The sequence below is a fragment of the Osmerus mordax genome, chromosome 4 (genome assembly GCF_038355195.1).
Source record: "Osmerus mordax isolate fOsmMor3 chromosome 4, fOsmMor3.pri, whole genome shotgun sequence".
NCBI lineage: Eukaryota > Metazoa > Chordata > Actinopteri > Osmeriformes > Osmeridae > Osmerus > Osmerus mordax.
This window is the reverse complement of record NC_090053.1, coordinates 6,239,432-6,261,852: the sequence shown is the minus strand read 5'-3', so window position 1 is coordinate 6,261,852 and position 22,421 is coordinate 6,239,432. Positions and strand designations below refer to the sequence as shown.

General features: G+C 41.0%; 3 protein-coding genes across 6 annotated transcripts; 2 read left to right on the top strand and 1 right to left on the bottom strand.

Moving 5' to 3' along the window:
• Nucleotides 1-333: 333 nt before the first annotated feature.
• On the top strand, nucleotides 334-3,432 carry ric3b (RIC3 acetylcholine receptor chaperone b). The gene is made up of 6 exons (XM_067235308.1): nucleotides 334-555; nucleotides 1,144-1,373; nucleotides 1,584-1,662; nucleotides 1,803-1,896; nucleotides 2,093-2,220; nucleotides 2,324-3,432. Exons 1-6 carry the CDS (start codon nucleotides 438-440, stop codon nucleotides 2,929-2,931), a joined length of 1,257 nt encoding a protein of 418 aa, XP_067091409.1. The 5' UTR covers nucleotides 334-437; the 3' UTR covers nucleotides 2,932-3,432.
• An 83-nt stretch (nucleotides 3,433-3,515) lies between these two features.
• On the bottom strand, nucleotides 3,516-6,809 carry LOC136941737 (proteasome subunit alpha type-1). Its single transcript, XM_067234309.1, has 10 exons — nucleotides 6,762-6,809; nucleotides 5,854-5,898; nucleotides 5,654-5,755; nucleotides 5,224-5,327; nucleotides 5,040-5,128; nucleotides 4,868-4,938; nucleotides 4,599-4,728; nucleotides 4,379-4,458; nucleotides 3,986-4,090; nucleotides 3,516-3,813 (listed from the first exon to the last, which is right to left on the bottom strand). Exons 1-10 carry the CDS (start codon nucleotides 6,762-6,764, stop codon nucleotides 3,754-3,756), a joined length of 789 nt encoding a protein of 262 aa, XP_067090410.1. The 5' UTR covers nucleotides 6,765-6,809; the 3' UTR covers nucleotides 3,516-3,753.
• Nucleotides 6,810-15,117: 8,308 nt separating this feature from the next.
• Nucleotides 15,118-19,979, top strand: LOC136942232 (calcitonin gene-related peptide-like). Of its 4 annotated transcripts, none has more exons than XM_067235075.1 (5): nucleotides 15,118-15,206; nucleotides 16,094-16,185; nucleotides 16,967-17,101; nucleotides 19,003-19,158; nucleotides 19,403-19,979. In XM_067235075.1, the coding sequence occupies exons 2-5, from the start codon at nucleotides 16,100-16,102 to the stop codon at nucleotides 19,407-19,409; spliced, it is 384 nt and encodes a 127-aa protein (XP_067091176.1). In that variant the 5' UTR covers nucleotides 15,118-15,206; nucleotides 16,094-16,099; the 3' UTR covers nucleotides 19,410-19,979. The 4 variants fall into 4 exon arrangements, with proteins under 4 accessions (XP_067091176.1, XP_067091177.1, XP_067091174.1 ...); XM_067235076.1 differs by having other exon boundaries at nucleotides 19,003-19,188; XM_067235073.1 differs by having other exon boundaries at nucleotides 19,000-19,158.
• Nucleotides 19,980-22,421: the final 2,442 nt, after the last annotated feature.

The following is a 22,421-nucleotide window of genomic DNA, read 5'->3' as shown; positions in this document are numbered from 1 at the left end:
AGTCCACAGCTCATCTGGGTTTAATCTAATGGCAACCGTCAACTTGATCAGGATTTGATACATCACTTGATACCTGAGACTAGCATAAACGTCCCAAAAACCATAGTAAAGGGGCTGAACGCAGTAATTTCTTTTCAATTGAGTACAAATACATGTGAAATGGTGGTTTTCTATGCAATCCGACTCAAACATTGAAAAGGAAACTTCATTAAAACCAATGAACATAATTATTTTGCAGCGTTGTGCATTAGTGCAGTGCCATCTACTGGTACTGTACTGAAATAGAAACTGCACTTCCGTTTTCAGTTTCAGTGAACAAGGAAGTGCCTACAAGGGTGACGCGCACATCATCCACCTGACATCGTTTCATATGGAATAACATATTTTAGTTGTTGGTATTTTACGGTTGTCTGTCAAGGATATTTTATGCATAAAAAATGTCGATGTCAACATTTCAGAAAGTGACGCTGGCGACTTGTCTCGTGCTATGCGTTGCTTTACTTCTTCCTAAAATGCTGTTGTCCCGTGGGAAGAAGGATGCTGCACACACTGAAGGTATTGTTTTGCCTGTCTTTTCTAACTATTACAATTTGTTCAATAACTAGCCATGGACGCTTTCATTTGTTAATGTTGTATAGGATGTTGTTATTGCACTGTCCTATCGTCAGCATTTGGGGTGATGTTACTGCTGCGCGGTGGATGTTTTTTTTATGTCTATCATGATTATCAGATGGACTGACTGCAGCCTATGAAATATTTGTATTTTGCTTTGGATAAAACAATAAACTAAATGAATAAAATGGAAATGTTCCTTCCCCATCTTAACCATAGATTATTGCATCGTCGTCGAGTTTAATTGTCTGGTCCTTGCAGTAAACGTACATTCCTGTTGAAGGCGCTCGCATCAAAGCCTCACCTTTTATATCACATAACAGCATTTTAAATGCAACACATGGCTTTCTGTAGTAGCATATTATATCATATTTAAATTGTATGCATATCATGAAGCCAGTCATTGCCATCAGCCATTGCAGTAGTTGATTTATCCACTGTTTTGTTTATAAAACTTTAGACAATGGGAATCAATGGAAGTAATTCATGTGTATGGCAACTACTCAGTTAATCATGTCAATCTCCTGTTAGGTAGTCCAGGACGCTTTCCACCAATGGTGCATCGGCAAATGGCTCCGGACAGCCAAGGACAGAGCACTTTGGGGTCCCAGTTCTCCAGGAGCCACAACACTGAGGCCGTAGCTAGGGCTAAGGGAGGAGGCACAGGTGCAGGAACTGGAGGGAAATCTAACCTGGCTGGACAGATTATACCAATCTACGGGTTTGGTATTTTGATGTACATTCTCTACATATTATTCAAGGTGAGAATATGGATAAGGGGGATGCATGCTTGTGCAGACAGATTTAAATGTGGTTGTTGTACATGGATAAACAGTATGCATGTACTATTGAGTCAGAGTAATAATTTGTATTAAATCTCTGTGGAATGTGCATACTTTAACTCAGAGACAAAGACTAATATTTTCACAATTATTGAAGCAAAATTCTCTCTCTCTCTCTCTCTCTCTCAGATTACATCAAAGGGGAACACCAAACCGAAAGAGACCAAATTTCCATCAGTTAGATCTGAAAACCTGAAGAGAAAGATCAGTAAGTATTAGTTTGTAAACTGTGTGGACATTGTATTCTTTTAATTGTAATTATTTTTATTTTATGATCAAAAGTTCTAATGTATATTTGTCATTGATTACCGTTCTTCCCCCCTTCCTTCCCTCCTTTATTTTTTTTAGCTGATTTTGAGTTGACTCAACTGCAAGAGAAACTGAAAGAGACAGAAATGGTAATGGAGAAGATAGTCTCCAAGGCTAGCCACAGTCCAGAGAGGTTTGTGTCCCCCTCCAATCTCTTGGTTTACATATCCCACTGAACATATCCTACTGAACTAGAAATGTTCCTTTCTTTCTGTTCTTACTATGATTACATTTCAAAAAGTAGTTGTCGCACAAATCATTTCATTGCTGTTTCTAATTCAGAAACTGAATTGGTCGATGAGAAGTCTGTACTGTCTGGTTGTGTGTAGGGTACGGGGTGTTAGTGCAGACCAGGAGGAGACTCTGCTTCTCCAGCTGAGAGAGATCACTCGGGTCATGCAGGAGAGGCATCTGGTGGAGGGGGTTGCTCCGGAGAAGAAGGCTGAAGACTGGGAAGGTACATTGGGATGGAAGTGGATTGAATGATCTTTTATTGATGGAAAATGTATGTTTTTGATTCTGATGGGATTGAGTGAATTTGAATTTGGGGTCCAATCAAGGTTTTCCCGAGGATCCCCATCAGTGTTGGGAGATGCCTTTTTGTGGATATAACACCCAACAGTACAGCCCAGAGGAGGAGGCAGAGAGGACAGAACCAGGTGGGGTTGACCAGGAAGACGGTGTGACCAACCAGGACGAAGGTGGGACCTACCAAGACGAGGCTGCACCTGACCAGGAAGAGTGCGGTGCCTGTCAGGAAGAGGTTGTGGCTCACGCGGAAGGGGGTGTGTCACACCAGGAGGGTGGAGTTGACCTGGAGCAAGGTTATGTTGTAGACGATATGGGAGGGGCTTGTAAAACAGGTGTTTTGAGTGATAGAGGAAAGAATGAAGATATCGCTGGAGATGAGTGTTGGGCTCAGGAGTATGCGAGTGTGATGGATGAAGACAATGTAAATGAAGAGAAAGTGGGAGGGGGCGAGGATCAAATCGGTGTGGCCACAGATGGAATTCGTTTGGATCGGGAGGAGCTGACGTTGGAGATGTCCACTATGCAGGAGCCGGATGAAAAAAACACTGTCCACCTTCCAAATTATACTTCTACTAGCATCACTCGTATTAGAAGGCGACATAAGAAGAAAACACAAAGCTCAGCTTTCGAAGACTAACTGAACTCCCATTGTGAGTGGGCCCTATGATCCTGAGCCGTGACACCTTTCTATCTTACCCATATCCCCACAACTATGTAGCATTAAGTTACGTCCTACCAATTTGTTACCAAACATTTACAACAAGTTATTTACCACTTCTCTCCCTCTGGTGGGACTTTAATGATTATTAGATGCTGTGGTTGCAGTTCTATCTCTGCATGGCAAAACAGTTCAAGCCCCTCATATTCTAAGTTAATTTCACTATCTAGGATCTTTTCATCATTCCTGTCTCAAATCACCTCTAGTTATGACTCAGGACGTTTGTAGCCTACATTGGAGCTTAGTATTTTTACTCACAATTGGGACTTTCTTTCCTGAAGGACAGCTACAGAAAATATCTTCTAACCCTTTTATGATTACTTGATAGCTACTCTGCACTATAATGCAATGTATTTTAAGATTCTCACTTTTATACACTTTATTTTATATGGATAAATGTAGCTGCCCTGCATATCAATGTTAGAGAAAGTCACTAATGCGGAGTGTAATAAAGAAATGTTCTGCCCTTTTTCGAGTTGCCTAATACTTACAAATACAAACACTTGTCAGAAATGTTTTTATTACTTATAGAACTGAACATTCTATCAATAGAAAACCAACATACAACATTGTTAGCCAAAAGCGTACATGTAACTTTCCTGAAGTGGCACACCTTGTTTCAATGAACTGCAGTATATGTGGTACAGTTCCGAGTGTTTAAGATTTGGTTTCAGACCACTACGATGTGAAAGGAAGCTTGCCACTGGTCTAGAACTCCAAGTCCTCTGGCACTGCATGGTCTCACATGTCCATTGGTTCATCAGGCTTGTCTGCAGCCGGCTCATCGGCAGGCTGGGCCACCTAGAGTACACAATATACAAGTTAACATTGTGTCTGTTTAACATTTAGACTTCACTAAAATACTCAATTAGATATACTCTGATTGGCCATTATACATCAATCGACTTGCACGTCCTGTAAACAACATCACTCGTCATTTCCTGGCTCCAGATATATCTAAGCAGAACTGTACCTTTCTCTGTGGCCTCTCCTCCAGCCCCTCCAGGAAGGGGGCGACCGCATCGTCATCATAGATGGTGAACTCCGTGTCTTTCCCCACGATGCCAATAGAGACATTCTGAAAGATGGAACAGTTCACTTAGCAAAGGGATTCCATATAATGAAAAATGTAAGGGTTTAGACCAAGGTGTTCCAATCCTGGTCCTCGAGGGCCGCTGTCCTGCATATTTTTGATGTTTTCCTGCTCCAGCACACCTGTTTCAAATGAATGGGTTGTTATCAAGCTCTGTGGAAGCCAGGTAGTAACCATTCATTTGAATCAGGTGTCCTGCATCTAAAACATGCAGGACAGCGGCCCTCGAGGACCAGGATTGGAGAACCCTGGTTTAGACTATTGGTGTCCTACCTTGATGGTGAGATCCTGCTCCGCTGGTAGGGTTTCCCTCAGTGCACGAAGACCATGCTGGACAAGGTCATTAAGATTACCTAAAGGAGGACAATGTCAGTGTATAAGAATGTGTGCTTCAAGGCATCTTCAAAAGGTGTGTTTTGACAATAAATGGAGTGTGCACACAAATGTCTATGTATCAATGTATGCTTGTTTGTGTGTGTGTGTGTGTCCTCACAGTCAAGGAAGGCATCCATGTTTCTTTCCAGGTATGTGCGGGCAGACTGGGACCGCGCTCCGATGGACATGGCTTTGCAGTCAAAGTAGTTGGCTGAGGGGCAAGTCTGATAGATATGAGGGCCCATATCCTAAAAGAGAGCAAATATTGAATAAACCGGTCACAATCATATTTAAGGCTCTGCATTTCTCCTGGCTACAATCAACTTTTCCATTCCAACTCATTCGAAGGTATTCCACTCAATCCATTTAACCTAAACTAAAACTTACGTCATAACCAGCAATGAGCAGTCCCACACCATATGGCCTTCTGCCATATCTCTGTGTTGGGATTTGAGTTTCTAAGTGACAGGTTAAGGTAGAGTTTTGGTCGAGAGAGAGAACTTTCACATGCAATTCAAAAAAGTACACCAAACATTTGAAACCCCCCAAACAAGGATACTGCTGCCAATGAGTGTGACGAGCCGTGACGCAGGGAGGGGTCTGTCGAACACAAACCTGGAGTCTAGGCACTCCTGACGCATGAAGTTACTAAAGAGGACAGGAAAAGAGAGGTCCTTAACACCAGAATTTTTAAGATATTCTGGAGCCTCCATTAGCCACCATGGGTGTGTTTGTGTTCTTACCACAAGAGCCTGGCATCAGCTGTCAGTCCAGCAATCGAGATGCCAATATGGCTATCCACATGAAGAATCTTCTTCTGATGGGCAGCCAGCTCTGACTGTGCTCTCTAAAGAGGCACGCAAGACAGAAGCATGTCAGTCAAGAGAAAGCAATTTTTAATTTTGGAAGGAATGATCTAGCCTACCTAGGCCAATTACAGCACAAAGTATAAATTCAAGATCATCATTTCTCCTACAATATACCCACACATCTGTTCATGGAACCAGATATTGAAGTTTACTTCTAGAACCGGTACTAATTTAGTTTTCGGTTCCCAACCCCACTTTAAGCTTGTGGTCAAACTGAAGTATTGTGATATTATTGTAAATCTATAGTCTAATCTTGGAACAAACTCCAAATGTGTTGTAATTTTAACTGTTCAAAAGGTCTTACCTTTAGAGCAACTAGTACAGCAATGGTTCTTGACTTGAGACCAACTGTAGCAGAACCTTGTTTCACCGCTTCCATTGCATACTCAATCTGGTGAATGCGGCCCTGAAGCACATGCAGAATAAAGTGTTAGCTAGATGATACTTTGAGGAAAATGTCACTTCATGGTTAAAGCCAAAACAAAGCGGCATTTCCTAGTTTACCTGTGGGCTCCATACTGTGACATCGTTGTCATACTGATTACGGAACTGCGGAAAGTTAGAGAAGAAAATATTATATAAATAAAAAAGCTATTTCAACTATTTCAGCTATTTAACAAAACCCACATAATTATCTTGCATTCTTCACAGTATTCCACCAACGAACAATTCAGTTCAACTGCTAGCAACTTACTAACACCCATAGACTTTTGTGTAACTTGGGTTTCACATGTCTGCTGCATAAATAATAAAGTAACTGGGATAAAACAGTGTGGGGTTTCAGTTTGCAGCCACCTGTCAAAGTGCACGCCAAGCAAACCCATTCCAAATTTTTGACAGAAGCATTCGACTTAAACAACAATGTTATAATGGAAAAAGCTCAGAGATAAAACTGAAACTGAAAGTTAGTCACCATATCATTAGCATGCTAGCAGGCTAACCCCTGGCAAACTAGCTTAGCTAGTAGCTAGCTAGCTAATTCTCTAATTCTACGAAAAAGCTAACTAGCTTTCTAGCTATAGTTCGCAAATCTAAACCTATGCACTTCTAAATGGTAGCTTATAGAGTCCCGTTGCCAAGAGTTTAGAATACAGAAAGGAGCAAGGATGAGTAAAAACGCAGGCCACCAAACAATTAGCTAGTGGACAGATATTTTAGCTAGATAGCTAGAGCTAGATAGCTCTACCCCGAACATAGGGTTTTTTGCTTACTCACATCTACTCATGTTGGCTAACAAGCTAGCTACTCAGCTACCGGTACTGCTCGCTAACTATCCATTTTGCCTAGCGAGTGATCATAGCTAAATGCTTTTTACTTGGCTGTCTAACAAAGTAATCGCTGTTACATACAACGCATTAATCTAATGAACGCCGAGTTATTGTAGTTAATAAACATGCTTCATTCACTCTTACCATCTTGACAACAGTCGCCTTAACCAAACAGTGATTCCGATTTGATTTAGTTTCCTGGTTTGTTGGTAGTGCTAGGCAAAACTGTGGAACTCAGAATCAGTTTACTTGATTGAGACCTAAAACGAAACTGATTTAAACGGAAAAAAAAGACATGTTGTTGCAACGTTTGTATTAATTGATTGGATTTTGCAGACCTTTTAAAAGTTTGAAAATCTTACTGCAGGACTGTCAAAAAATGTATACGTTTATAGTGTGTCTAAATGAGCACCAGATGGCAGCAGTTTAGTGTTTGATAAAAACACAAATGCATGTGGGTCTGAACGCATAGCCTGCAAGCGTCTTTAGGTTTATGAAAGGCTCATTTATAAAAATTGTCTGAAGGGAAAAACACCCACTCACTACTGATTTAGTTGGGCAGTACATCAACAACAATCTCGTTATTTTAATTTTGCTTTCAGTACTTTTGTTTCTTTGTGGGGGTGGCAGGGTTGGTTGCACGTGCCTGGGACCTCGTTAATGATATCTGATGTACCCTTGATCCGGGGGGAGATGAATTCAAGGCACTGTGCTGACGAGCTCTCCTCCTCTGCCAAGGCAGCGGCAGTGGCGACCATTACATCAGCGCACCGCCTTTGTGATTGAGATTGTAACGGGGCTATGCTGAGCTCAGCACGATCGCTCTCCGAGCTTCATTTGACTGCCAAAGTCTCCCCCCCCCCCCCCGCTCCTCCCAACCCCTTTAATTTTTCAAATGGAGAGCAACCTGAGTCACTCTGTGACGGGTCCAAGCCACGGCATCGGCCCTGCACACATGGGGTGCAAAGAGGGTTGGGAAATGGGGGTTTAAATATGTGGGGGGTGCTTTTTCTGCCTGCCACACTGCTTTGTCTTATAATCAAATGCTTTTTATTATCCTCTTGCCACACCTGTTTCAAGATGTGCTATTTTACATGTTATGATGTTCAAGGTTTGTAAGGTTTACCGGTCAGTAGGCCTATAGCTCAGTTATCTGGTCATTTGTGCTCTCAAAGTTCTTAAAACTGAACTACGCTTCTGAGTTGCTAAACTCCAAAAAGTGAGTGATTACACAGCTGTATTACCCGAACATGCCTCCAGTTATGGGATTACTTTAGCATATAAAGAGGGACTAAATATGCCCATCTTGCCACCTCTGCGGCTTTAAATAGGTCAGCAACGTGGTTAGCCTTGGAATCGACTGGTCTAATGGGGGAGACAGGCAACCTGTCTGCCAAGTGTGCATTAAGATGGCAGATCACAGACTGGGGTTACAGTTCGGCAGCCACACACGAAACGCCCCCCCCCCACACACACACACACACACACACACACACACACACACACACAGCAATTGGTTTTACCGGTTGGTATACATCTCCATTGACTTTTACATTTCACACTGATTGCCAGGAAAAGCAAAGAAATAGGGATGGTGTTAGCGAGATGTGTGTGTGTGTTGGCATAGTCATACAGGATAGTCACACTGAATTCTGACATCCCCCCCTTTCCTCGCTCGTGTTTGCCCTGAAAGAGCTGACATGGCACTTCAGAGAGGTTAAAAAGCTGAAGAGGCTTCTTCTGTCTCAAATCGGAAAAAAACACAGCACATTGTGGAGCACTTAATAATATCAAGGGCCAGATTGATTGCCTCCTCTCTCAGCCTCTAAATCTAATAATAGCCAGCCAATAAGTGGCAAACCTCGCCCATCGTGTTGCTCATTCATGCTTATTGATTATTTCTTAAGAAGCTGGTGGAGTTATGGTGAAAGTTCAAGCAGCTATATTACAATACAACCTGTCAGGTTTATTTTGATCACTCCACTATTGCAGCCTTTTCAATTTGTGGAGAGAGATTGTTGTAGGAAAATAACATGTATGTTAGACACTGTTCAATGTTTTTGTAAAGCATGAAAATGACTTATTTTGAGACACAATCTGACCCTCTATTGATACTCCAATGTGTATACATCATTTTTCCTCATCGTTCAGCATTTCACAGTACATGCCCCAGCAAAAAGCCATGAAGTTTAAGGAATTCTGTACCTGAAACATTTGTGTCAATAATTAGTCAATGAAAAAAAACACACACACAAAGCTCTTAATTCTGCAAAGTTATTTGTCCAAAAATTGTCATAATTTATCACAAGAGATATGTAGTTTTAGGGCAAAAAGATTTTTTTGAAATATTTTTTTTTAATTATCTCTAACCATAGCAACAACAAAAAAGAAAAAGAAAAGGTGTCTGAATAATTTTCTTGAGGCACTGTAAACAAAATGAATAATGTGTCATTGCACTGCTGTGGACCTATATTTACACACTGCTGTCAAGTCTTCTTGATAAGAACATGGGGAGTCGGGTGGCTGAGCGGTGAGAGAATCGGGCTAGTAATCCGAAGGTTGCCAGTTCGATTCCCGGTCATGCCAACTGACGTTGTGTCCTTGGGCAAGGCACTTCACCCTACTTGCCTCGGGGGAATGTCCCTGTACTTACTGTAAGTCGCTCTGGATAAGAGCGTCTGCTAAATGACTAAATGTAAATGTAAATGTAAACATGGATGCCATGCTTGACTCTTTTACTCCACTACATGTGTAGCACTATGGATCAGGTGCATTCTGGGACTTGTATGTTTGACAGGTTCCCTGCAGTTCCCGTCTGATCTGACAGGTGTAGTTTGTTTGATGGGGAAGCTGGTCTGGCAGCTTGTAATCCCCTGGGGATGTATGTGTGCAGCCTGCTCAGACAAAGAACAAGAAAGAGTAACCACATAATTCTGCACTCTTTGTATGTATAACTTCCTCTGCCTGTCAATCATGTGTTTGCTTGTGTGCTGTCTTGTAGAAAATCATTAGGTGGTCTCAAGGTGGATACTGTGAAGCAGACATGGATTATATCAAGGACAAGAGTACATCTCGGGTGACAGGAGAAGGCACATGCTTTTAATGAAAATACTGGTTTGTAATATTTTATTTTATGATAATATAATTATTAAATTTACATTACATAGTCATTTAGCAGACACTCTTATCCAGAGCGACTTACAGTAGGTACAGGGACATTCCCCCCGAGGCAAGTAAGGTGAAGTGCCTTGCCCAAGGACACAACATCATTTGGCACGGCCGGGAATCGAACTGGCAACCTTCAGATTACTAGCCCGATACCCTCACCGCTCAGCCACCTGACTAATTTTGTCATGCAACATAATTGCATAACAAAAGAAAATCATGTCTCTTCAGTTTAAGGTGTTCTCTTCATCACAATGCACGTTCATGTACTGAATGACAATGCAAACAATTATTTCAAAAAGTGCACCAACACCATTAACTTTCTCAACAGTATTGGTTGACTGTCAATGGAAAGAAACAGCCAATGCCAAGTCTGGGAAATGAGACATCAAATCATTAATGCAGCTCAAAGTATTTCCCTGGCTCTCCAAGCATATGCTCAAACATTAATTGCATTTGCCCATCCAATACTGTATTTTTGGATTAACTAATGTGAGAGGTCACTTTTGGAGATGAAAGTGATTCTTGGCTACCACTGACCCCCCTTTATGAGAAACCGCTTTAATTTAGTCACCAATTTTTCCTCAGTGGCTAGACAACAAATCTATGAACCACTTATTCAGACCCAGATAAGTTTGGTTGAGATCAGGTAAGAGCTATTAAGAGAAGTGTGCCATTTCCCCCTTCTGAGATTTACCTTAAAAAGGTTTCCTTGTCCTGGGTATACATAACACACATTCCACAAACAAATTGTGTGCATGACCTGTATGTCCATTGAGGGGTGAGTTTATTGAACAATTTCACTGACATAGAATGATTCATTTTGTAGTACCACATTTGAATGCTAAAGTATAATCAAGATTGTCAGTTATATCACAGTTTTTACCAAATGTCCCAGTGTAAAGCAGGGTGAGTCTGTGAGAAAAGCAGTTTAAAGAAACCAGTAAATCTAAAGACGCATCAAAAGTTGAGTCCTGTGAAGCACTCCATGGACTGGATTAAGGACACAATTGAATACTTTTAAGAAAAGGCTTTTCTTAAGTGAGTGGAGTCCAGTCATCCACTGAGAGACCAAGGTAATAATGCCAAGTATGGGTCTTAAACATGATTATTGAATCATTCATCACATTTACATTACATTTACATTTAGTCATTTAGCAGACACTCTTATCCAGAGCGACTTACAGTAAGTACAGGGACAATCCCCCGAGGCAAGTAGGGTGAAGTGCCTTGCCCAAGGACACAACGTCAGTTGGCATGACCGGGAATCGAACTGGCAACCTTCGGATTACTAGCCCGATTCCCTAACCGCTCAGCCACCTGACTCCCTCATCAGATTGGATTCAGAAACAATTCTAGTCTTCCACTCATGGCCATCCTCATATCCTATTTTTGGGCATGGTAAAATCAATGTTGTGACAGTCAGTAACACTATTGTAACATCTCAGAATATAAGTGGTCAAGTGTAGCTTCTGAGACACCTACGGTATCTGGCTCACCATTGCTAATCTATACATCAAACTCCTTAATGGTGACTTGTGCTCCGGGATCCATCATGTCACAGTAATGGCTTTGACGATTGAGGGTGCTTTTACTGCATTTAACTGATTAGAAAATCTGTCCCATTTCTAACATGAAGGAAATGCTATGCCAGCATCCGAACACGGAGTATTAATTTCATCTCCACGGTGCCAGAGTCATTAGCTGTAAGACTCAATTACTTCAATAAGAGAGTGATATAATCAGAGAAGGGGGAGAATTAAGGGTCACAGACTTTAATGGTCTATTGCGTCAGTTGGGTGTCTTCTCTGAGGAGTGGCTGATTGGACATACATGGTTTAGAAAGTGTCTGTATTTAGAAAAATCTTGGTGTATTCTGTCACCCAGGAATTTCATTATAATAGAGGGGAGGAAACATGGGTCCCTGTGGTAAGGCCTGAGCCTGTATGATACCCTTAACCAGGGAACCACCCCAGGAAATGTAGGCACCAAGCCCAGTTAGGCTGCAACCTAACTACTTTCAACAAAAACTACTTTTCACTTTTCACAATCATACAGCCTGAATTCAGAATGGATTAAACAAAAATCTTACCCGCCCTCTAACAACTATATGGTGCCAATCGATTGGAGAACTTGTTACCATGTCACTTTTCTTGTCAATTATTCAAAAGCACCAGGTTCTAGAGGCAACCATCCACAACCCATCATTGAACACACATTTTTTAAACACAAAATAACCCTATTGTTTAGGTGAACAGTGAAGATAATTCACAGGTTAATCCAATGTTTTACAGTATAACATCATGTACATTAAACTGGACCTTACCAGTCTAATACATTGAAGCTGACACTAACTGTTTAATTTTCAACTCGTCTTTGCTGTGGAGAAAGAAATGACAGCAGAGCCTGGCCATGGGCCACATTTCATAACCGCATACCGTTTAACTTTCTATAAATACCATGGGATGGGATCCAAGTTGATCAAGTGTATTGAACCTGAAATGGCTCCAATGTGATTGAGCCAAGTTTTCTTAAGATACTTGGAAGGAATTGCTTGCTACTCTCAAGCTTTCAAAAGGGTACTCGTCTGAGTCACTGTGAGAATAGTTTTGCTGAATTTAAGTAATTTTTTACAACAAGATCATAATGGTCGTACATGTATTGGTCGTACAACCTGGTTTTACCAGGTTGAAAAAGGCAGAGCAAGCAAGGACCAAGCAAGTCCAGTTAAAGTCCATATTCCATTTGAATCTACATTTCCTCAAGCTGAGTCACTTTACACTTGTAGAACCATGATAGATACTTTGAATGCACTTTCATGAATACACAAAACCCCTCTCCACAAACGCCGCATTTATAAGAGTCTAGACATTGTTGAGTGGTCAACATTTTCCCTCTTTCCTCCTTTTCGTGAATGAAAGTGGAGTACTACTGAAACCAGCGGAGGATGATGTCAGAGCTAGCCAAACCTTCCTCCCACGCAGCATGCAATGGCCACCTGATTGATGCCTCGCTGTTTAAACTATTAAATGTAATTTCCCTAATGTCCTGAGATGAACAACAGTGAAGCCAGTGAGCGCTTGCTCGCTCTTACAAGTGAAGTGGCACTCCACATGGGTCTTAAAGTAATGACCTATTCCAAAATGTAAGCATTTGTTTGGTGTCCCTAAATCCCACTTCATGGGGACTATGCATGTACTTCAAGGGGGGACCATGCATGTATGTGAAGCATGTGTTTGTGTGTATGTTAGAGAAAAAGAGTAAACCAGAAAAAATCAATTGTACTTGCCAGTGTTCTCTCCATCTCTGCATGTTTGTGCATTTGCCTCTGCATTTTCATGTGTGTGTTTCTGATCATACTAAACAGTATGGTCAAGTGTGTGTGCAGGTAATCCTGGTGAGTACTCACTCCAGGTGAACAAACCCCTCAGAGCCTCCAGTGGAAACCACACAATGATAAAAGCTCGGTCACAAACATTCAATCAAGCAGAGCCTCTTTGGTGATGGTGAGCACAAATTAGATTTAGAGATTTAGAGCTATCACAGTGTAGCTAATGACTTAAGTGCAGTTGCTCTTTCCTTTGTCTTTATGAAGCATTTGATCTGAATCTGGTCCTGCCCACTTGTAGCGCAGCACCTTGCGCTGAAGAGTGGAACAAAGATCATATCTCAGCCCTTTGGCCTTATCACCAATATGCATCTCCCAAAGTATGACTTACATTCTCTAGTCTAGTGAATTAAGCTTTATGGTTTAGTATGTTAATAAGAAAAAGAAAAACACATCAAATATGCAAATGATCGTGGTTGTCTTTTTTATTTCTCTAAAAGCAAATTTGTCTGTGCTTGTGCGGTGGATTTGACAAAACCGACCAAAACTGTCATAAATAGCCCATCTGATTTGGTATTCCATCCTGTTAGGGCAAATTGTTGAATGTCCCCTGAAATCACACCAGGGTGGCTGAGCTGAGCTAAGCGAGAGAAGATCTGTTGTGAAAGACTACTGTATTGACTCTACTGTACTCACTCCCTAAAGGTGAACTTTGAGTAATATCATTGCGAGATCGCATCCACTGTCACATATACACACAATCACATGCATGCTCATTCACATACACACACTGACATACAAACGCACTCAAGAGCAGGTGAAACCACAGACAAGTACGCAAGCAGACCTATACACTGTATACACTATCTTTCCCTCTCCCTGTTCTCCAAGGTATGGGTTAGGACCCTGGGCGGCCCATTTTGCAGTGATTTAGAGTCTGTGACATCGCTGTGGCTTGCTGCTCAATAGCACTAAAAGGCTCATCCTGTCTAATGGGGTTCCTCTATGACGCAGACAAGAAAAGACCTCCCCCTCCTCTCCCCCGAGACACAGACAAACACTCCCACTCGCACACACAGCCACAGCAACACACACTCACACACACATTTGTACACACACGGACACATAGACTGTATGTGTCCACTGTAATGAAGAGGAAGGGAAGTCAGTTGATGCCACGTGAAAAATTGTTATATAATTGATAGAGAGGGGTAGGCAGTAGTGTTTGTCATTACAAATGGAATGTTAGCCAATGATCTTGATCATGAAAACCAGTTGGCGGCACAACTTAAGTTTTGCTTGATGGACTATTGTCAAATTATTACCAAAATATTTGTTTTACATTAATAATCTGATCGTAGAACATTGTTTCACATTGTGTCAACATTTTAAAATATATCCTATTTAAGTAGATTTTTTGTAAACCAGTACTGTCAACGTATAATCAATGTTACAAATTTAATCAATGTGTATTTTCACTGTGTAAAAACAAAGACAGATTCTTGAATTCATGGATTTTCTATATCTTGAATACCGTAATTCCAATCCTGGACTGAATTGTTGTCATGTACATGGCAGTTTACATGCCTCCCCAGCAGATGGCCCCGTCTGCAAATCAATGACGGGATTTACTGATTTGTCACTTGACAAATGTCATGCATGTAAGATTTCCCACAAAATGTGTATCGTTGGGGATAGTTTTCATGTCCTGCTAATTTGGTTTGCTTGTTTAATTAATGGCTACAACACCAACTTGGATGTCAAATGGTCTAAATGACTGGAATATTTTGTGAATGGAGCACATCATGACTGGAGAATGACGTCATTGCAAAGCCATTTCCCTTATTAGAGTGCCAGAAGTAAGGGATGACATCTGATTGGCTTACAGGAGCATCTCAGCCAGCGGATTGGCCGAAGAAAGATAATTAAACACCTACACGGTCAATGCACAAATCCAAGTGGTGGATATATAGGCTTGTGCATTGGCTCCGCTTGCAACAGAATCAAGAGTTGGTCTTCAAGTTGAGAGAAGTCAACTTAGTGTTTGATATATATATATATAGCTCTATTTTTTTGCAAGGTGATTATCACTGAAGGTAAGTGATAAACTTTTACTGTGATTCACGTAATGGACCAAAAATGTTTTTGAACGGAAAGTCCATGGGATGTTGAGAGTGTAAACCTGCGTTTTGGTGCAGTGTGATGAGGTAGTGGTGATAATGGAATTGATGTGTGGCTGTAGGGTTCCAGAGCCCAGTTCCACAGGCACCAAGGGGGAGAGGGAGGGGGCCGGAGACGGTAAGAGAAAGTGCAGGTGGAGAAGAGTGAAAGTAAGTGTTGGAGCTGGAAAGGGAGCAAGAGAGAAGGATGGGGGTCTGGGGGGTTCGGGCTGTCTGAAAGAGAGGTAGGGCGTGTGTGTGAGTGTGTGTGAGAGGTAGAGAGGCGGCAGCTTATTACACTAATGCACCTGCTCCCCTGGAAGTTGGCACGCTGGTGTCCCACTCCCTTCCTCAGAGCTCCAGCTAATGCTGCTGTCCCACTTGTTAGTGTTGCGCTACAAGCTAAGACCCTTGTCCTGGACATGCTAAAGGCTTGGCAGAGGACTACCAGTCCTTTTCAGAGATGGAGCCAGAGAGATAAGAAGCTGGATATGAGTTGGAATGGATTCAACTGGATAGATTGATGGAGAAATTGATAGATTGATGGAGAAATGGATGGATGTGTCAGGCTTTTTTGAACTGTCCAATTAGAAGGTGAGAGAAGCGAGTGAGAGAATCTGCAACTAAATTGAGCAGTGACTGGGGAAAGTTATTTTCAAGTGCCTGAAAAAGCATACAGTAGTCCGTTGGTGTGCTTCACCAATGTATACATATATGTATGATCAAATGGTGATGATTTTCTTGATGTTCTTGATGTTCTATGACTGAATTTATGAATGTATGTAGCATTGTGTGGAGCTGACAGGATTGTGTCTTTGCTGTAGGGGACCATGGTTATGTTGAAGATCTCTGCTTTCCTTGTTACCTATGCCCTGGTCATATGCCAGATGTACAGCTCACAAGCGGCCCCTGCCAGGTGAGACAAACAGACAGACAGACGGACAGACAGACAGACTTACTGACGGACTGACGGACTGACGGACTAACAGACAGTTCATTTACACCTGCTGACCCATATGTAATACACACACACATACATCTGTAGTTATGCAAACACACCAATGCACACATACTGTGCACATGAATGGACTGACTTAAATTGTGGATCCACCATAAATACACCATCCATTCATATCTACTACTTGTTGTCTGTTTTTGGAAGACTTCATGTTTTCCATCGTTCTATTGTGTCTGTAAATTACTTTCTATTCCCACAAGAAATTGTCATTTTATTGTAACAACATGCATACAAGCATATTTTTTGCCCAATATCATCAAAGTGCACTCTAGTTAAGTGTCAAGGGAGACTCTAATGAAATTTCCAGTCGAAAAAAAATTAAATATAACGAGTAATTTAATTTAGCAGAGATAGATGAGATAAATAAAAACATCCAAGTCACGACCCCCACTCCTTGTTCCATGAAGATATTGATTTAGTCATAAATCTCGACTTGGTCACACAACGGCCCTTTTAGATGGGCCACTCTCAGCAGATTGTTTTTCCGTGTTGGCTGGGGTACCTCCCAGATCAACATAATGCCTTTCGGACTACGATGCTCCATCCCGTTTTTTTCTTTCTTTCTTTCTTTCTTTTTTTCTTTCTTTATTCTTCACTGTAGATTTTAGGTCTAGCCACAGTTCATGTAAATGTCCTATACAACCTACTCCTCCTTCCACTCTCCCCCACCACTCTCTAGACCGGGCATAGACTCCATGACAGATCACGTCACACTCACGGACTATGAGGCACGGAGGTTACTCAACGCCATAGTCAAGGAGTTTATGCAGATGACAGCCGAGGAGCTGGAGCAGCAAGTCAACGAAGGCAATAGGTACAGACGACCCTTCCTTACCTCCCTGGTATCCCTGGGAAGATTGTCTTCCAGTGGCTGGTGAATATGAAGGACAGATATTAGTCATAAGAAATGATGAGGGTGAGTGATCACCCGTGGATGACCACCGGTGTCACACCTAAATTGTTCTTTAAAGTTCACTTTAACCTCCTGAAACTCTTTCTGAGGACCTTTTTACCCCTCCATATCAGTGTGTTCATCTGGATATTAATTTACCTATAGAGGTGAGAAAAAAACATACTCAAACCTAAAGGAAAGATTTGAGTGCTCACGAACAGAGTCTCTGTCGCAACCTTCCTACAGCATGGATCTGTTTGACTCTTATTATATTATTTGAATGGGAAAACCTGTTTGCTTGCTGGATATGTTGACAGATCAGTATGCCTAACCAGGTGGATGAGTGCATGATGTGGATTAGTTGGGAGTGGAATGTATTGCATGACAGAAAAATGTTACATTACAACAGGAGGATCGTAGGTATGATATGAGCATGTGGTTAATACAAATTAAAAAAATCCTATAAGTGTTGGGAGGGGGAGCATGATGTTATTTTGAAAGCATGTCCAAAGATGCATTTTTCTCTCATAGCAAATGCATGAGTGGATATTGTTGTTATTTAACCATACTAACATAATTAACAGAGAGACGTTGGGAGATTGAGAGATCATGTGTGGGTGTAAGTAAGTGTGACAAAGAAAAAGTGTGTCTAACAGTGGATGAGAGAGCAAAAGAAGACGATGAAGCATGAGTGTGAGAGAGAAAGACCGATGGAAAGAGAGAGTGACCAGACCTGCATGTTATCCCACGTTTATGAGCCTGTTTCTGCATGTTTGTGTGTCCCTCTCCCTTCCTCCCTCCCTATCCCTCTGACAGCATGGAACGACCCCTTACCAAGCGCTGCTCCAACCTCAGCACCTGTGTGCTGGGAAAACTGTCCCAGGAGCTGCACAAATTGCAAACGTTCCCTCGCACGGATGTGGGGGCGGGAACGCCTGGCAAGAAGCGCAGCTTGCGCGACAGCGAGCACTATACAAGCTACGGGGAGATGCTTGAAAGTATCTAACCCAGATGCTCCCTTCCTCTTCTCCTCGTCCCGCTGCATCCCTATGGTTTTGGTTTGACAAGTCTCGGTGCATGTGGAGTTTGCCTGCTTGATTGACCCTTTAAGGAGAATCTCTGATCGCTACCCTCAACACGATGGTTTTCCTTTACTTTGAGCTCATTCCATTTCATTTTGACAGAGAATTACATACTTTACCATTTTAGACAATCAATCAACTCAATTGGGTTTAAAACATAATCAGTTCTTCTACAGGAGTCTTTTGATTCATCCTCAATGTGCAATTAAAAACTGCTGAAGGATCTAATCAGGAATGGGCACATTTTAGTAATATCAACAGATAATAAATGGTTCCTCCATGCATCACCATGTTTCTCATTCAATAAACGTATTTTTCTACCAGGAAGCCTTTTCTTATTTTCAATTTCAAAGTAATGCTATGTAGTTTTATGATCCTGGCGTAGCTCTATAAAGCCAATGCCAGGAAATTAAGTTTACTAAGAAATTATTTTAGCTCTTTAGTAATGCCCTTGAAATACCTCTGAATCCCTAATGGAGTCTCAAGGTAAGAAATATGACTGATCTAATTCAAAACACATTTTCTAAAGTGATTAAAGTGACTAAATATATGCTATATGTTACTCTAGTCTAAGATTTTCTTTATTAAATTAGTCAACTGCTTTTACATGTGTAATCATGTGTGGGACTGTGTAGGCACGTATGTGTGTACATGACTGTATCTCTTGGAAGGGCCATGTCTTTGTTGTGTGCGTGTGTTCCGGAGCTCATCGTTAACCACGTCACTCCTGTCCTGAAGCAGCGTTACAGCACAGAAGCGAGCCTGCAACACAGCAACCTGCGTGACTCACCGCCTGGCTGACTTCCTGAGCCGGTCAGGAGGCATGGGCAACAGCAACTTTGTCCCCACCAACGTAGGCTCCAAGGCCTTCGGCCGGCGGAGGAGAAACACCCAGATGTGAGCATTCCAACCACCTTCAGGGATATGGTGAATACTTATCTTTCAATCTTGAGCATTCCATTTCTTACCGTCTCTTCCTCTTCGTCCTTCTAGTTCTATTTCATCGTTATTTTCTCAGTTTTTTGTTTTTGGTGGTTTAGCAAGCATTGAAATTATGAAATGTAACTATTTGCTTAACACACCTTTATTTCCCTTTGTCTTTGTTATTAAGATGTTTTTACTTTACTTTCTTCTCTTGCAGAGGTTGAACCTTCTCAGTGTGAGGACATCAGAGTAACTGGGGAAAAAACATCAACTACAAATTCAAAATAAACTGAGATCACTGGCCCTTCAGTCTCCAACAGTCTTCAAAAATTGAGACAACATACTCCACTAATGTTATGAACCTTTCATTTTTACTTTTGGCAAACAAGAAAAAAACAAAAAAAACACCATCCAAAGTTATGTACATAAACAAATGACTCCTTATAATTATGATTTTTTTTTTACACATTTTCATCAGAAATAAAGAAAGAGCAGAAGTGGTTCTTTATTATAATTTTTCTCTATCTCTCTGTTTACTTACAACACATTTGTACCATGTGACCCCTTATAAGACCCATCATTCCTTTCCCTCGTCCCTGTCCCTGGCAGCACCTGTTTGCTGTTCTCCTGAGGGACGCCATTAAAGATCAGCCTTCCCTAGGCTCCCCCTCAATGGCTGTGTCTTGTGCCTTGATGTAGAACACTTTACATGACATGATTGTACAGTATGTTTCCAGATACAAAGAAGACAAGAATGAAGAGGAGAAAAAAAAACGTATTCCAGAGATTAATATTGTAACGATTGTGAAATTTCAGCATAATTAAAATGTATTTTAGATACATTTGGGTTTGGGGTACTTGTGTTGTTCTTCAAAGGGTTTGGATTTTAGGTGAAGAAAGATGCTTGTTGATTATGTATGATGCAACCCATGGTTGATACCTACCTTGGTTTTCTACAACCAATACACTGGAACTGCAAGCTCAGAAACATTTGACAGAATACATGGATACAGAATTTGACTTATATCTCATAATAAACATTTACAAATGCAACTAAAATACAAATTGTAATGATGTAACTTAAAGCCTAATTAGTATGCAACAGTGAATAATACAGCAGTAGATGATACCTGTTAGAGCACTGCAAGTAGTTTTTCATACTGCTTAAATGATACTGTTGTATTAATGTGCTGAACCATAAACTAATACACCAGATCAGAGACAGCACAACATATGAGAATTGGGAATCTCTCAAGAAAACTGACCTGACTTGCAGCCAGATTTTGGTTGTCAATTAGAATCGACGATGCTTCCTACGCCATTTGACTAGAATGGTATGTTCACATAGGATTCCATTCAAGCAGGAGTTACATACAATTTACATAGTCATCTGAACCTGAAACTGAATTGCTACTGGTTCTTTTAAATTGTGTACAGGTTTCAAGTCAAAGGTCCAACTGTTTTTGTTGCTGTGAATTGCTCACTCTGTAACTGTATGGTCACTATTTTACTTCATTTGAAGTGTATAAACTGATAACGTACCTACAAGGTTTCTTGTTAATTCAGTTTGGGCTTCATGTGTTTTTACAGCAATCTTCCAACAGGTGGCAATATAAGTATCCTTACAAAAGATGAAGACAAAGTTAGACCTGAATGAGAATGAAATTAAAATAAATGATCATGATACATTCTCAGTGGAATAATCCCAGAAAAATCTATCAGGGCCAGTAAGGTTTATGGAGAAGCTTAAACACATACATGGAGGCGGTGCAAACCACTGACACAAATGTCTTTAAATGAAAATATCATACTACACACCAAACATTACCCCAACCACTGAAAATACAAATAATAAAAAGAGTATTGCAATCGGTTAAGATGGACCAAGATAAGATTGGTGAAAGATTTTAGATGAAGATGAACTATAAACTAAAAGCAATTAACAAAGTTCTACAGGGTGATTCTTACGGCTTGAGATATGGGACTTCATTACTGTTACTAGAAATAGGAAAGATATAATCACGTCCAATGAGTCTCTTGGTGCTTCATATATGATCAATACAGAGTGCAAAACTGGATTTGCGCTCCATTTCTTTTGTAAGCTGTAGAAGCCTCATCTGTTATTCGTTTTTTACAGTCTTTCCATCGTCTCGCATGTTCTCTAACTCAGTCTGTCTGACTGTCTGGGCTGGAATCAGTTCAGGTTTCTGAACAGGGCTGGATTCCACATGGAAAAATGTCTTCAATGATGGAGAAACATTTTTCCTACACATTCTCATAATTGAGGGGGACGAGAGTTTAAGGGCTGGTTTCAAATATTTGCGTTTTATTCTCAGCAACCTAACTCAGACTTATTTTCCAATGACAAAGTAGTCCTAATAGTGTACAGCTGCTTCTCATTGGATGATGGTAATTAGATGGTTCATATGAAAAAGGGGTTTGCAGCAAATCCCTTTATCCAAAGAAAAGTCCTTACTTTTGCAGTTCCCAGAAATGTCAACCACAACCCAAAATCTGGTGAAAGGTTTTGGAGTTTTGATGCATTTCTGACACAATGTGAACATTTTGTTCCTACACTAGTGAGTGAAGGAGTATACGTATGATTAACTAATAGATATTGCAATTTGCTTATCTGTCTCAGCCATTGCTTATGTAAGGAAATAAAGTTAAATGGTAAGGGAATTTGCTGGTTTACAGTTTGAAAAGTAATAGTTAATAATTTAGTGCTCAGGATTGGTATGTGAAAGCTGCTCTTATTTGTGTGTTGGTAAGCCAAAAAGTGTGTGTGTGTGAAAAGGGAAGGGTAATGTGAACCACCCAACTCCCTTTTCATTTTAGAATTTTTCCTTCCCTTTTTCTTTAAAAGCTTCCAATTCTTCCAGACGGTTGTATTTTCCAAGGTGAAACCAGACACCTAAAAATGCTCCTGGTTATGGGCCAGAAACAACACACAATCAGCTGAAATCCTCTCACCTTCCCGAAAGCCCTTTTTTCTTGAGACTTCCAGGGAAGGTAAACACCCTTTCACTGTCAGAAATGTGATTTCATTCTGCTGTGATGGCAGTTCCTCTGTCTGGTTTTCCCTCTCCCCTCTTTTTTTTCTTCTTTTTCCTCCCCTCCCTTTCTCCCACATCTGGATCCCAGCTCCTCGTTTATTTATGTGGGCTGCGTTGTTTTTGTGGGACTTTTAAAAGTTCTCTACCTTGTTCAGCTGGCAGTTTCGCCCGATATCATGA